At 34.0% G+C, this 15,708-nt stretch overlaps 1 protein-coding gene across 3 annotated transcripts in view; it reads right to left on the bottom strand.

Moving 5' to 3' along the window:
- Nucleotides 1-1,123: 1,123 nt before the first annotated feature.
- Nucleotides 1,124-15,708, bottom strand: part of LOC149788427 (protein DD3-3-like) — a 53,027-nt gene continuing 38,442 nt past the window's right edge. For all 3 annotated transcript variants that reach the window (XM_089974412.1, XM_089974410.1, XM_089974413.1), the window contains 4 exons: nucleotides 14,028-14,211; nucleotides 11,330-11,401; nucleotides 7,976-8,147; nucleotides 1,124-4,490 (listed from right to left, as the gene is read on the bottom strand). In XM_089974412.1, coding sequence (XP_089830538.1) covers nucleotides 4,283-4,490; nucleotides 7,976-8,147; nucleotides 11,330-11,401; nucleotides 14,028-14,211 — 636 coding nt within the window. In that variant the 3' untranslated portion in view covers nucleotides 1,124-4,282. The remainder of the gene's footprint in view (nucleotides 4,491-7,975; nucleotides 8,148-11,329; nucleotides 11,402-14,027; nucleotides 14,212-15,708) is intronic.

The following is a 15,708-nucleotide window of genomic DNA, read 5'->3' as shown; positions in this document are numbered from 1 at the left end:
AATCCTCAATTGATGGAATGAAGATAGCACAATATCCACTCGGCTTTGGAAAGTGAAGTGAATGATGTTATCCATTCACTTACAAAAGCTTGAACAACCAGCCCCATGTTGATGGCAAGAGGAAGTAATGGGCAAGAGTTATTGCCCCTTGTCTCTATATTATACACAGAAAGACCAATTTTGTATTTGGGATGGATGGATTCAAGAGGTAGCAGGCTTATATTCCTAATGATAATGTTATCAGCGAACGTATTGGAAGGAGAAATATTCCACCACTGAAACCTTAAGCAAATACAAGCAACTGAAATTTTTGAACCAAAACATGAACAATTTCGTGCAACTTTTACACAAACTTGGACAGCAAAATCATTCTTACAAAATGGCAAACACATTTAAATAATAGCTCATCAGTGCATTACTCAAAACGAACAAATATTGAAATTTTAATATCAGGCACTTTTCATGTTTTAGAAAATATTTCTGAACAATAGCATCTTGTATGCAAAATCTGCTTTTTGACTGTATGGCTAGAAATATTTTCTCTATTGAACGTTTTGGATTTCTGATTAAACATATTTTGTTTTAGACCTATTTGATTATAAAAATAAAAGCTGATTTTGTTTAAACACATGGCAACCTTTCATTTAGGTCCAAAAAGGCATCATATGAAGTCTTCTCATGAAAATCACATGGCAATATCACATTCATGCAGAAGAAGTAGTGATAACAAGATTTTCAAGATGGCCAATGTGGAAACCATATTGAACATCAGACTGACAATATTTTCATTTAAGACCAATTAGACATTAAGAGAAGTTTCATGGTCAAAACCCCATGTTGATACCAACATCAATTCAGGATGAGTAGTGATAACAAAACTTTCAAGATGTCCTCTGTGATAGCCATATCGGATGCCTAAGCGACATAATTTTCATCTTGGACCAACAACACCATTAGGTGAATATGTATGTATAGATTTTATGGCAATAGTTTAGAGGAGCATCAATAACTTGTGCTAATACACAATTATTTGACAGATGGTTTACAGGTTACGCACAACAGATCATACCATAAACTCTTCTGATCTATGACCATTAGAGTGAAAAAAAGAATAAAATGCATGAAGAGTTATGTTTTTTTATTAGAAATAATTATTTTCTCATAGTGTAAGCACTTTCGTTCCAATAATAAACAATATCCAATTTTGTTTATATATATATATATATATATATATATATTTATGTGTGTGTTAGTGTGTGTGTATGGCTTACTAAAGTTAGTAAATAGTCTAGAAAAGAAAACTCCAATGTCTTCCTACATTTCAAGCTAGAGCAAGGACATTCACAGGGACAAAAAAGAATATTACACAAACCTACAAAATTACACGCACAAAAAAATGACACATAAAATGATAATGTTAGGAAAGGCCTAAACAGACAAAATAAAGCAAAACAGCGGAAACATTAACAGCATATATATAAAGTGAAAAAGTCATTATTCAAGCTAGATTCATGATAGCACTCTGCTGTTGAATTTTGATTTATTTATAACATAGTTTCACGATCATCAAACAGGTTATTATCATTACTGAGTAACATGGGTATGCATTATGAAATACAGTTACAATTGTGTCTAATTAATTGAGTCTTAAGGTCATCAAGTAAAATATTTGTAGCATTTCAAGACAGTGGAAAATCTTGTCTATTTAAATTGATTTACTGAGTTTCAGGATCATCATATAAAATATCTGTAGAATTCAAGACTTTGGCCATAATCATGTTGTTCATGCTTTAATTAGATCACATATCAGGTAGAAATCTGGATAACAGGTAGGAATCTGGATATCAGGTAGAAATCTGGATAACAGGTAGAAATCTGGATAACAGGTAGAAATCTGGATAACACGTACAACTCTGGATAGCTTTCTTCTGGTGAAAATATTTGAATAATTCCATTTCTTTTTGTCAAGTTTTCTATGATGAACAATAATCTCCAGGATATAGTTTTCTGCTGTCAAGTTTGCAATAATTAACAATAATCTCCAGTACATGCAAATTTCTACTGTTCCTAAAATATCATTTGCACAAAAGGAAAGTAAGGATGATTAATGTTTAGCATAATGAATCTCTGAGTTGACGATTACACAGGGTTAGAAGTGAATTTAAAAATTTCATATTTGAGGTTTATTTGAGGTTTCAAAACATTTTGCGGTTCAGGACACAAAGTATTTACAAGATAATCTTTATGGTGAGCATAACCTTCATAAAAAAATCGATACAGCATCCTTTTGAGTTGGATTCTAAATATAATAAAGATACAGTGAAAATTAAAAAATAATTACAAAACAAAAAACTGCAAGTGCTAAGAAATTTCCACCAAAATGTCCTCCTGCACACTGCACACTGCCCGGCAAATAAGCCATTAAAGAGATTTAAACATTTAGCCAATGTCATATTTTGGCCTTCAGTTTAATATACTGTTAGTACACAATACACTGTATACCATATACTGTCCTAGAAAATATACATTTTCTAAATATGGATTTTTAAGTTCTTAAAGCTTCTCATTCAGCTGCTTTTCAAAAGCCATGTACTTTACCCCTTGCATCATGCAGAAAAAAACACATCCCTGTCCTTTTCCAACCATCGTGCATACTCCGGCTTTTAAACAGGCATATTTAATGAGCAATATCATCTTTTGGGGATTTACCTGGGTCTCATTACATGTTTATGTTTTTCCCCCATAAACCCTAACATATTACACCATTACCTGATCAAAAGCTGAAATCTAAAAATAGCATGTAGTCAAAATTTCCGACATTTAGAGATCAGTAGTTTTTTTTAACAACAAAAGGGAATTTACAAACATGTTAAAATATAAAACATATTTTATACTAACATGTACTAAATATATGTTGTCATAGCCATATTTCTTCAAGTGTATTAAGAAGACAGTGATAATATGTATCCTGCCATGTTTTTCCTATCTAGGGTAATTTGGATGTAAATCATCCCTAATTGTAAATTTAATTCACCTCGCTTTGATTTACTTCAGAATAAAAACATAATCCAGACGAAACAGAGAATGAAAATGAGTGTTACAGTTCATTGTTTTAATTGCACACATTCCTGTACTTTAAAACTGAATAGTAAATTTACAGCTGAGATAATACTTAACAAAACTCCTAAAGAACACGAAGGGGTTAATCGTGTTTATAAGTCTATATATTGGTGCAAACAATCATCAAGAATGCAGCCCAGAAGTATATATCCATTAAGACGGTGATCAGACCTAAATTACATATTTGGTGATTGAAAAGTTCTGAAATTTTCATGTATTGTTATGGTTTTGGTCCAAATGTTGACATACCTTTGCAGTGTAACATATGTTTGAGCCTTTAGAATTACATCACTACCACTCTGCATCATCATCGCTAAGTAAGCGTTTTTAAAAAGCAGCGGAATATATGAATTATACCCTAACTATATGTACTACTTCTGCCAAATTGATAATGCATCTTCTGGATTGGATTACATGCCTGACTCATTTAATTCAAAGCATAATTTCAGGCAAGGCACATAATTTGAAAGTTTCAAAGCTATCTTGAAAAGTGTACAAATGCTGCTCTTTATACAAATGTTGACAACGTTGGTCTATCAAATGAACCATTGGATATAATGACCATATGTCTTTAATTTGCATAATTAGTGTGCTTTCTTGACCACTATGCTAGCCTAATGAAAACTGAAGTACAAAAAAGTATTTTTGTGTGTGTTCTGGGTAGAGCCATAAATCATTTTTTAAAACTTTTTAGAATTAGTTATTCATTTTGTTTGCTGTCAGATTCTTTTTTGTAGCATTTTAAGGTCAACATTTTAGGTTATTTAAGGTTTCTGAGGTCCCTTTTGGTATCTGATTACACATAACTCTAAATTTTATGTCATTTTGCACAGTATTAAATCAATATTCCACATTAATATCCTGTACAAAATTATCAATAAAGTTATATTCTGCTTTGAAAATCACAGTATGCTAACTATGAGTTGATACTGTATTAGTCAATTCTTGAACAAATATGTAAGATTAACAAAGTGAAGGGAATATATATATATATATATATATATAACACATTAATACTATGCGAAGTATTGTAGCTTTGTCAGTGTGAGTCATCAATGCAAAGAGAGACATTCTACACATATAAAGAATGTTGAATAAACCTTTATTTTATCAGCTGGCATTTCTAGCACCACAGATTGAGTTAAGTCTATTCACATCATTCCTACTTAACTGTTATTGTGCCTTTCTGTGACCTATTAGAAAAGTTGTTGTTACGAGTACACATGTAGTGGTATATCCCTTTGCGGAATCTGAGGACCGCACCTTCATACGACGCTGGAGCATTGTTCAGCTGATTCTGGAGTTTTATCTTTGTTTCCACAATGTAATTTTGGTTGTCCTTCTCAAAACAGCGGGATGTTGTCATACACCTGCAACATATAAAAAAACTGCAGTCTGAAGAAGACTGTACTACTTACAATATAATGATCAAAATTTTAGTGAAATCTCACGAATGTTTTAGTCAAACATTTTGTGAAACCTCACAAATATTTCAGTGAAATTTTAGTGAGATCTCACCACAATTTCAATGAAAGTGTTGGTTGAAATATTTGTGAAATCTCACCAAACTTTTAGTGAAATGAAAAAGACTTAAGTGATGCCATCATGGATTAGGTTTTGTATGCGAGAAAGAAAATGAGGACAAGAAAAACCTAAATCTTATTTGATAATGTCTGTCAAAATAAAATTTATGATCCATTTAAAAATTATTCTGAATATTTATCATTGATTCCCAATAATGTCTAAGAATCATTAGGCAGTTTAATAGAAATCTGAAGTACATTTTTTATAGTTTAGGCAGAAAGTGCTTAAAAAACCCGTCTGAAATCCACCTTGATATTTTCATTATTGGATGGGGTTTTTGCAGGTATTTCCATCTAATTAGGCAGAAGTAAAGATTCTGCCTAGTAACAGAGTAATTTGCATTTTTTGAGTTATATTCCACACTGAAGTCACCATGAATCTGCCTAAAAGTGATAATAAGGGGAATCTAGGCTAAATAAGCAGAATAAACAGATTCTGCCTAGCAGACAGAATAAACAAATCTACATATTTCGAGCCATATTCCAATCTGAATCGACCCTGAATCCACCTAAAATTTATAAGTGGAATCTAGGCTTTAGGTGAAATCAGCTTTAAAATTCCACATGGAATCTGGTTAATGTCATGGCAGAAGTTTTCATACAGGAATTACAACAGAACTTTATAATACCATTCTTGGTAATTCTGATTCATGACCAGTCCAGAACAATATGATGACTTATAATATAACAGAGCTTTTCTAATACCATCCCTGATTATTTTGATTCTTGACCAGTCTAATACAATAGGATCGCATGTAATACAACAGAATTTCTCCAATACCATCCCATATAATTCTGATTAATGACCAGTCTAGTACAATATGATGGCATTTAATACAACATAACTTTTCAAATAACATCCCTGGTAATTCTGATTCTAGACCAGTTTGAAAAACGTGACAATATTTAAGCACAGCTGAACTTTATACCAAATTTATCAAATTCTGATCAGTGATTCTTGGCAATTGCTATAAATGTCTTTCATGTCTGTGGTTATGGTAGCCATATTCACTGGCATATCAATATCAACTGTATGCATTTTAAAGGCTTTGATGACACGATGCTTCCTGTCAAATTTGTCAATTCTACTGAATGGATTTTTAGAAGTTATTTTAAGATTTTCATCATCACTTACATGCACTTTTTTAAAAGGTTCTTTCATGCCATATTGCTCCCTTAAGATGTGGATTCAATTGGTAAAGCAGTTTTTGAGAGGTCAAAGATAAAATATGTTGATAGATGCATTACAGACATCACACAATGCACGACTAATGCTCTGACACACCACAGGCTCATTTGGACTAATTGGCAAGGTCAGCTAAATATTTTCAAAGTAATGTTTTTCCATTTACTATACTGTCAATCTGACAATTCTTTGTTCGTTTTAACCTTTCCTTGATAAGAATCATATTGACACCTGAATGTAAAAATATCCTCTGCAAACAATGCTTCCTATTGATTTCGATTGTCTGCTTTGACTTCATTAGTCTTCTCATTTTGGCTTGAATAATGTCTTTGTAAGAAAACAAACCTTCAATACAAACACTAAGGTACTGACTAAAGGAATGAAATACTATTTTATCTGTATAATAAAATACACTGTGCATGGTATAGAACTATTATGAAGTGTGGTACATTAATAAGATGGTGTGTGGTACAGTGCTAGCTTGATGTGGTTCAGTACTAAGATGGGGTGTAGTACAGTACTAAGATGGTGTGTGGTACAGTACTAAGATGGTGTGCGGTACAGTACTAACATGGTGTGTGGTACAGTACTAACATGGTGCATGGCACAGTACTCAGTACTATCATGGTGTGTGGTACAGTATTAATGTGGTGTGGCACAGTACTAACATGGTGTATGGTACAGTACTAACATGGTGTGTGCTACAGTACTAGCATCGTGCATGGCAGTACTAACATTGTGTGTGGTACAGTATTAATATGGTGTGTGGCACAGTACTAACATGGTGTGTGCTACAGTAATAAGATGGTGTGTGGTATAGTAAACATGATGCATGGCACAGTACTAACATGGTGTGCCGGTGTACAGTACTAACATAATGCATGGCACAGTACTAAGTGTGTGCTACAGTAATAACATGGTTTGTGGTATAGTAAACATGATGCATGACACAGTACTAACATGGTGTGTGGTACAGTATTAACATGGTGTGTTCTACAGTACTAGCATGTCGTGTTGTACAGTACTAACATGGTGTGTAATACAGTATTCACATGGTGCATGGCACAGTACTAACATGGCATGTGGTACAGTACTAACATGGTGTGTGGTATAGTATTAATGTGGTGTGTGGTACAGTATTAACATGGTGTATGGTACAGTATTAGCATGGTGTGTGCTACAGTACTAACATTGTGTGTGGTACAGTATTAACATGGTGTGTGGTACAGTACTAACATGGTGTGTGCTACACTACTAATATGGTGTGTGGTACAGTACTAACAAGGTGTGTGGTACAGTACTAGCATGGTGCATGGTACAGTATTAACATGGTGTGTGGTACAGTATTAACATAGTGTGTTCTACAGTACTAGCGTGTTGTCTTGTACAGTACTAGCATGGTACATGGTACAGTATTAACATGGCACATAGGACAGTACTAACGTGGTGTGTCATACAGTATTATCATGGTGTTTGATACAGTACCGATATGGTGTGTGGTAAGGTACTATCATGGTGTGTGGTACTGTAACAGTACTAACGTGGTGTGAATATGAGTATACTGAACAAGTGCTTACTAAATTAAACATTGCTATGCTGTGAATATGCATACAAATTGCAGGCTGCACCGTAAATAAAACTCTTTCTTTGTTGTTAATATGTGTAAAATGGTTGGAAATGTCACATGGTTTTTAATTACAGTTTTCTGCACAGAAACAGAAATGCCTCTGGTAAACTTTAACCAATGTGCATATGTGCAGCAGTAGGTTTACTAAGTATAATTTAATGCACACTCATAGTATACATGTTGCACATAATTAGTGCTCTTTTATCAAGCTTTAAGGTAGATGCAGCCATTTCTTGAAGTTTATAATAAATTCGGATAGGTCTTTGTTATAGATATAAATAATGCTTCATCTAACCCACAGCTCAGTATGCAAACTAATGATGACAATGAGACAACTGTTACATTTCTTTCCCAGAGAAATACTCATTGCATGAGATTTGTGGCACTGCATAACAAAAGACATTAAAAAGACCACTAACACAATGGACAGTGAGATGTTATAGAACTATTATCACCAACCTGTAGTATCCTGAAGAAGCCATATTAAGGGCCAATTTTTCAGCTGTGATACCGGGGGCTGAATAGGGTACCCACATTATATCTGCATTATTCCACATAGTTGTGCCCTCAAATGGCAGTGGGAAGTTATCATTCAAATTTCTCAGCTGGACCAGGTTACTTCTGTCTGTACCTTATTTTAAAAGAACTTTTGAATGTAAATGGATATATCAAAAGACAACAGATGGAGATTACAAGAGACATGAAAAGAAATACAACGGATATGTTTATGAATTACTTGTTTTGTTACTGGTTTACAAATTATTTTAAACCTGCTGGATGCTTGGTATAATTTCAAATTTTTTCTCTCCAAATATATATGATGAATTTTTTTTTAACCTATTATATTGATTTACAGTAGTCCCCCTCTTATAAGGCCACCCCTAATGCAGCAGGGAAGTGGCCTTATAATGAGGGTGGCCTTTCTAGAGGGTGATGACAAATGTGAATAGTAAATACATATGAAGAAAGTCACAAATACATTTAATTCTAAAACATTTAATATTTTCATTAAAAAATCACAAGCATGTTGTGAAATAAATGTAAAACAATCTGTGTCACCATTTTCAAAAGAATGCTATGAATAACCATTGATATAGTTTTAAAACTGTCTTTATAATTATGTTACAGATCACATCATCTGTCACTTTGTTGGTAACAGTTTAAAACACAAACCAGTCTCGTCACAATTAAAACTATCCTTGCTGTCATATCCCCTACATATATCGTTTAGTCTTCTGTTCCAATCTTCAACAACTTCATTATTAACATCAGCTCATTCTCCACTAAGGACAGAACACTTAATATTGTGTCACACTTGAAATCTGTGCAACCATCCGTTACTTGCGGTAAAGTCGTCATATCCCAATTCAGCTGACAAAATTGTTGCTTTTTCTTGTCATTCAAATCAGAATACATTCATCTCCTGGCTCAAACAATCTTCCTTTCTCCATCCATTTTGCCTTCCCAATTCTGCAGAATAATGTTTCATTATCTTTCACGATATTGTTTATCTGAGTCTTTCTGACATCAGTTTTCTGCAAGGATCCTTGACCCCCCTCCCATCCTTTCAGTCAGGTGAATTAAATTCACTTTCTCTTCTAAACAGAATTTTTCTTTTCCTCGATGACATGTTGATCTTTTTGCAGTAAGTTATTCATGTTGCCAACTACAATACTGATAAACAATTTTGTATGCATCTAAACAAATTGCCGTGTGTTTTTAAAGGAAGGGATCTTGTCATGTGATTCGTTAGTTGCAGTCTGGTACCCTATTGTTTTTATACAATTCATTACACTAAGTGAGAGAAGCCAAAACAGCTTCAATATGTACCATTTAACATCATGCAGATTTGACCTTGTGGCCGTTTTGATTCATAATTTTGACAATTATTGTCAGTAGTAATAGCCACTAATTATCAAAGTGATCAAGCTCAACATCTTACTAACGGAAGCCATAAAGGCTATCAAACCATTTCCTGCTGACTTGTGTATTGTACATCGATACTGCCACTTCTCAGCTGTTACTACTGTTCAATAATTGTAATTTTAATGATTATCAGAGTGACTAAACTGGATATCTTATGATAACATAGCAGTAAGGCTAATTGGATTCCATGTACTTATCCGTTTGTATGGATCACAATTTGAGTCTTTCTCGGTTTTTATGGAATAAATTTGGCTTCTCGTGAGGCGTAAATGATATAATATTAACCTTAGTGGTACATGTACTTTACTCAGCACTTCTTTCAGTAACGAAAACCTGACATTGGGAAACAGAAATCGGATTACTCAACACACATTATGAATAAAATACTGGTTCTGGATACATATTAAAATAAAATGCGGCCGCTTGTGAGGGGTAAATTTTATATTATTGCACTAATATGCTGGCCGCTGGTCGCATTAGCCAGGTGGCATTTTGTGAGGGGTTCTTTTGACCACAAACTCATCTGTGCCAATGGATTCTGGCCGTAAGGAGCGGGTGGCCGTTGGTCAGGGGTCCGTTCAAGAGGGGGACCACTGTATAGTGCAACAGTTTAATTAACTCACCAATGCTGTTGAATGTAATATTCATTTTTAATTTCAAATGCATAATAAATACAATCTGCATTCTTTAAAGAATATTTACATAGAAACTTTTCAATCCTTAAAAGGAAAAATGTCCTATCTTCAAATCAATTGTTCATTATTATCTATTCAAGGCCTCTACATATTTTCTATTTTACGCAGCAACAAAGCATAGCTTGACCAATATCATTGTTTTTGGGTTTTAATAAAGTAAAGCTTGGTAGAGGCATCTTTTTTTTGGCATAAGGATAACAATTTTGATGTCTTGTATTTCAACTTGTCTAAGGAAAATCATTTGATATCTACATTTAGGTGGGTTGGGTCAGTTCTATAATGCTTTCCAATACAGGATTTATCTACCATTGGACATTTCTGTGGAACATTCATAACATCTTAACAGAGATTCTGTTACATTGGTATGTGCTGGTCTTTACCAGTATATGTCTCTGTACAGGAAAAAATGACATTGTCAGTAATCGTGTATCAACAAAACAAAAAATGTGTTTTAAATCTTGAAAGTTAACTCTCTCAACATCAGTGTCTGTCAGAAGAGGAGCTGTTCTATGCATGCAATTCTAGTCCCATATACCATCTGACTTGGATCAGAGATTGACAACAACAACACAGTACTAGAAGATTTGGCTTATATGTTTGATGGATTCAGGTGGCGTAATGTTATATACATGCAGTGTAATACTGTCTCTATAATCTGTTAAAATAGAAAATGTTAGGGCTGTAGTTCCAACACTTATCAAATTAATGAAACACAGTACTGGACTGGTGTTCTATCTTACAATGTAGGGGAGCTTAGATCCAGTTTCATCACGTGTAGTTGTTGTCAAAACAATGCCTTAAGCTATCAAAAATGTAAGTCAACTCTTATGATTAATTATTTATAAAATACTTATTTATTTTATGATCATAAGTATTATCCACACCATAAAGTTTTATTATATAATTTGAGTTCTGATGAAATATTGAACATCTGTCAATAATATATCATGGTATTATATATTATAAAAACCAATAACTCAGTACCTCAGCTATGTTCACACCAACAATAACATTGTCACCATCGTCACTAGAAACACTGCACATATCTCTCACAATTCATAGTAGAGACAAAAGTAAAAGGAGTGCTGAGTATTATCCGGCACATAAATTTGATTGGTCTAATATATGTCTGACTGGTCCAAAATTTAACCCCAAATAGTCGAATATGTAAGTGTGATTGGCCCAATATTACCTCCTGTTCCTTCCCCAGCATCCCCAGTATCACCATCGCCTCCTGGGGCATTGTTATTGTGGGTGTTGGATCCTGGGAAAATGCAAAAAAATAAATACATATGGCTGCCATTACTGCAATCTCACATTCTTGGGCTAGATTTCTTCTCAAAATTGCCATTCTTTTCTCATGTTGCAGAAAGATAACAAATGCATTGTCAATTTTCAACAAAGTGGTATGAAATAAAATTCCGGCAATGTGGATTCACTGTATTGCATATTAAACTTGTTGATACTGCAGTTGCATTTGTATCCAATATCATCAACCAAATCATTTTTATTCATGGTTCACATAAAGTTAACCCACTTGTGCACTATTAAGATCATAACATTTCTGTCTTGATACATCAGCTAAACATTAACACAATGACACCCGAGATTCATATTATGGTACACTGCACATTATTACTAAGGTAGATCCAAAGATTTGCAGAGTCCGAAAGACCCTTCATTGAATGAAGACTAACTGTGTCATCAAATAATTGTTGACTGAACATTTTTTCATTTGCAAGGCATTTATACAGAGTGATCGGTGCTTCAAAGTTTATCTTTTCATTGAAATTTCAGAAAAACTATTTTTTCTGGCTGCATTAAAAAAAGCTAGTCTGGTAGCAATTGACAATTGCCAAAGCATAGTTACCCAGGCTATATGCCAGCATCAATGGATTATAATATAATAATGCACTGTTAAGACGGTTTGTTTATATAAACAAAAGAATTGTTGATGTAAAGATATATTAAAGTGTATTTTATATCCATCTTTGCAGCTTCTTTTCATAGTACTGTTAAAGTTCTCCATTTCAAACCCAAGATTACATATACAAGTTTAAACAACCAAACATTTTGTCGAAATAAACTAGCCAAATTGTAAATTTGTTGTCAATAAGGAAACAATACATTACTTTTCTAAAGTACCAAGTTAAAACAAGTTATTAAATTTTTAGCCATGTATATTTAATTCAGTTTTTTACCCTGGTGAATAATACACATCGCCTATCTTAACAATACTTTCTTGTACCCCCATTTTTTCAAGCCAGAGGTATAAATACCCTAAATCTGAGAGCAGAATGAGCACTGGCCTGTCCTCTGCAATTGTCTCCCTTTGCAAAGTATATGCACAATGGTCATTTCGAACATATTTTCAGATCACCCAAATATCAGGAGTATGTTCTTGAATGCTCTTGTCTGAAATTGCCCAAATACTTAGAAATAACAAGAGAAGTTGTCAGCACATTTTGTTCTCCTTGTTCCACCGATCATTGTTCTCATTAAATCATACTCAGAGGTGTTGTAAGATTTCAGTCTGAGAATAATGTTTGCAAGTGATGCTTTTCTCCTTTGGGCTAGAAAATATATAAAGACCATTGTTCATGTACCAAGAACACAATCAAAGATACACCTGGTCTTTCTATGTCCGGTAATAAACCCCTCAAATTTGTGTTGATACTGATGACCACATGTGGATCAGATGTCACATGTTCATTCAAATTTGCAATTTTGCTGCATGCAGATTCTTCCAGAGCACACTTGCGTACAGTTAGACACATACTGGTATTTGTTAATGGCCATATTGAGCGCTAAAATTAAAATGGCCACAGGACAGATGGTTGTGTTATTCAACTTGGATTTACAAAGTCGTCAAACATAGGATTTGATCCAGAAATATAATGAACATATAATAATAATAGTAATAATAATAATAATAATAGTAATAATAATAATAATAATAATAATAATAATGATAATAATAATGAGGACTTTGTATAGCGCCTAATCTTTAGAAGCTCTAAGTGCTTTACAACATTAGATAACACCTAAAACATAAAATAAAAACATAAAAAACATATATAATGATATAATTACAAAAAACAAACACCATGAAATTAGAAAACATAAAACATGCTGAAAATATTTAAGGTAGGAAACATTATTAGGTCTTTCAGTTTGATCTTGCAATCAAAATAGGTGAGTTTTAAGAGCACTCTTGAATGATTAAGTTTGATAGGTGAGTTTTAAGAGCACTCTTGAATGATTAAGTTTTGATAGGTGAGTTTTAAGAGCACTCTTGAATGATTAAGTTTTGATAGGTGAGTTTTAAGAGCACTCTTGAATGATTAAGTTTTGATAGGTGAGTTTTAAGAGCACTCTTGAATGATTACGTTTTGATAGGTGAGTTTTAAGAGCACTCTTGAATGATTAAGTTTTGATAGGTAAGTTTTAAGAGCACTCTTGAATGTCAAAGTTTTGATAGGTGAGTTTTAAAAGCACTCTTGAAAGATTAAGTTTTGATAGGTGAGTTTTAAAAGCACTCTTGAATGATTACATTTTGATAGGTGAGTTTTAAGAGCACTCTTGAATGATTAAGTTTTGATAGGTGAGTTTTAAGTTTTGAATTATTAAGTTTTAAAAGTACTCTGGAACATGTTGTCAAAAGAACCTTTCAGCAGATGGGAGCTCAACAGCTCCAACAAATACTGATAAGTCTTTAAAATCAATGCGTGCAAACAAAATTGGATGCATATTTTTACCGTTTTAATAAATAGGCGACATCAGTCCCTAAACCGCCAATCAATATCAATATAGGCATGGGGCTGATTTACCAGCCTATTTCTTCCTCAGGGAGCATCAAAGTTGCTATGACAAAGAATGCAACCTTTTACCTGTCCACTGTATGTGCACCATGTCTCTCTCTGTCATCTCCAAGTTGTTAGGAGTGAAGTCATACTCCACAGCTGGGTACACCTGTACAATGTTTCCTCGTTTTCCTCGTACATTCAGATTGAAGAGGCGGCCACTTTGAATGCTATGGGGTCGTGGCCTCAGCAAGAAAACATGACTCCGATCCTGCGTTAAAAGAGTATTTGATTCACAATGCAATTTAAAAAAAGTGCACAACATAAAAAGTTTGTTTTTAATGAGGTTTTTAAAGTGCAGTTACATACAATTTCAAATTATTAATGTCAATATGAATGTGTTCAAGCCTCTCTATGACTTGCAAATGTATTGTATTCAATGCGTAATGGCCTTAAGGTAAAATCCTGAGCAAACTTTAACTGTAGGTCATCAAATCACACCTAGGTGGTGAGAAAAAACATAAGAGGCCCATGGGAATGTTTACTTGATTGACAGCAAACTAAAATAAAATGCAAATTCCCATATAAAAGAAATCTGAAAAAATTAATAAATGTTCTCTGGCACTTAAAGGTTTTTTTATTAATGGCAACCACACTGGATAGCAAATCCAAATTATTTGTTTAACTTTAAAAACATTAATGCCTAGCTCATTCTACAGAAATTGATGAAATTCTGTTCATTTATTTAAGAGACGTCATTTAAAGGTTTTCCTCTTCAAAGTAACAATAATGATATTGACAAATGAATAAGTATCAGGTGTGCAATATTTATGTTCGACTGAGCAACTGGAATATTTCATTGCTTTCATGCCCAAGATTAATGTCAAATGTATGACAGGAGTTTTCTCTTTATTATCAGGGTGGTATTATTACCGCGATTTTGCCTTAGTACTCTGTAGTTAAAATGCTTTTGTGTGACAATATGAAAATAAAATAATTTTAACCAGCAATTAATTGCCTAATTATTGGTATAATGGCAGTGATAGATTGCTGTGCATTTGGAAGCATTGGAAGTGCTGTGCATGTAGATATATTGGAGTGCTGTGCATGTAGATATATTGGGAACATGTAGATATATTGGGAACATGTAGATATATTGGAGTGCTGTGCATGTAGATATATTGGAAGTGCTGTGCATGTAGATATATTGGGAACATGTAGATATATTGGGAACATGTAGATATATTGGAGTGCTGTGCATGTAAATATATTGGGAGTGCTGTGCATGTAGATATATTGGGAACATGTAGATATATTGGGAACATGTAGATATATTGGAGTGCTGTGCATGTAGATATATTGGAAGTGCTATGCATGTAGATATATTGGGAGTGCTGGGAGTGATGTGCATGGGGAGGTGTTGGAAGTGATTCAAATGTTGTGCAATGGGAGGTGTTGATGGTATGAGGAGTGCTGTGCATGATAAGGTGTTAAGAGTGCTGTGAGCTATGCATTGGTAGGTTTGGGAGTGCTCTGCATGGAGATGTATTCGGAGTCCTAGGAGTGTTGTGCATGAGGAGGTGCTGATGATGCCAGACTGCTGTGCATCGGTATTGTGAGTGCCGTGCATGGGGAGATTTTAGGTGTGCTGTACATGCGGAGATGTTGATGTTTCTAGGTTTGAAGTGCATGTGGAGGTGTTGGGTGTGCTGGGAGTGCTGTGCATGGGAGGCATTATTAGTGCTGGGTGTGCTGTGCATAGCGATGT

This window comes from Sinohyriopsis cumingii, chromosome 11, assembly GCF_028554795.1.
Source record: "Sinohyriopsis cumingii isolate HCF-2022 chromosome 11, ASM2855479v2, whole genome shotgun sequence".
In the NCBI taxonomy this organism is placed as follows: domain Eukaryota; kingdom Metazoa; phylum Mollusca; class Bivalvia; order Unionida; family Unionidae; genus Sinohyriopsis; species Sinohyriopsis cumingii.
The sequence above is the reverse complement of the archived record's forward strand: the minus strand, read 5'-3'. Positions and strand labels throughout refer to the sequence as shown.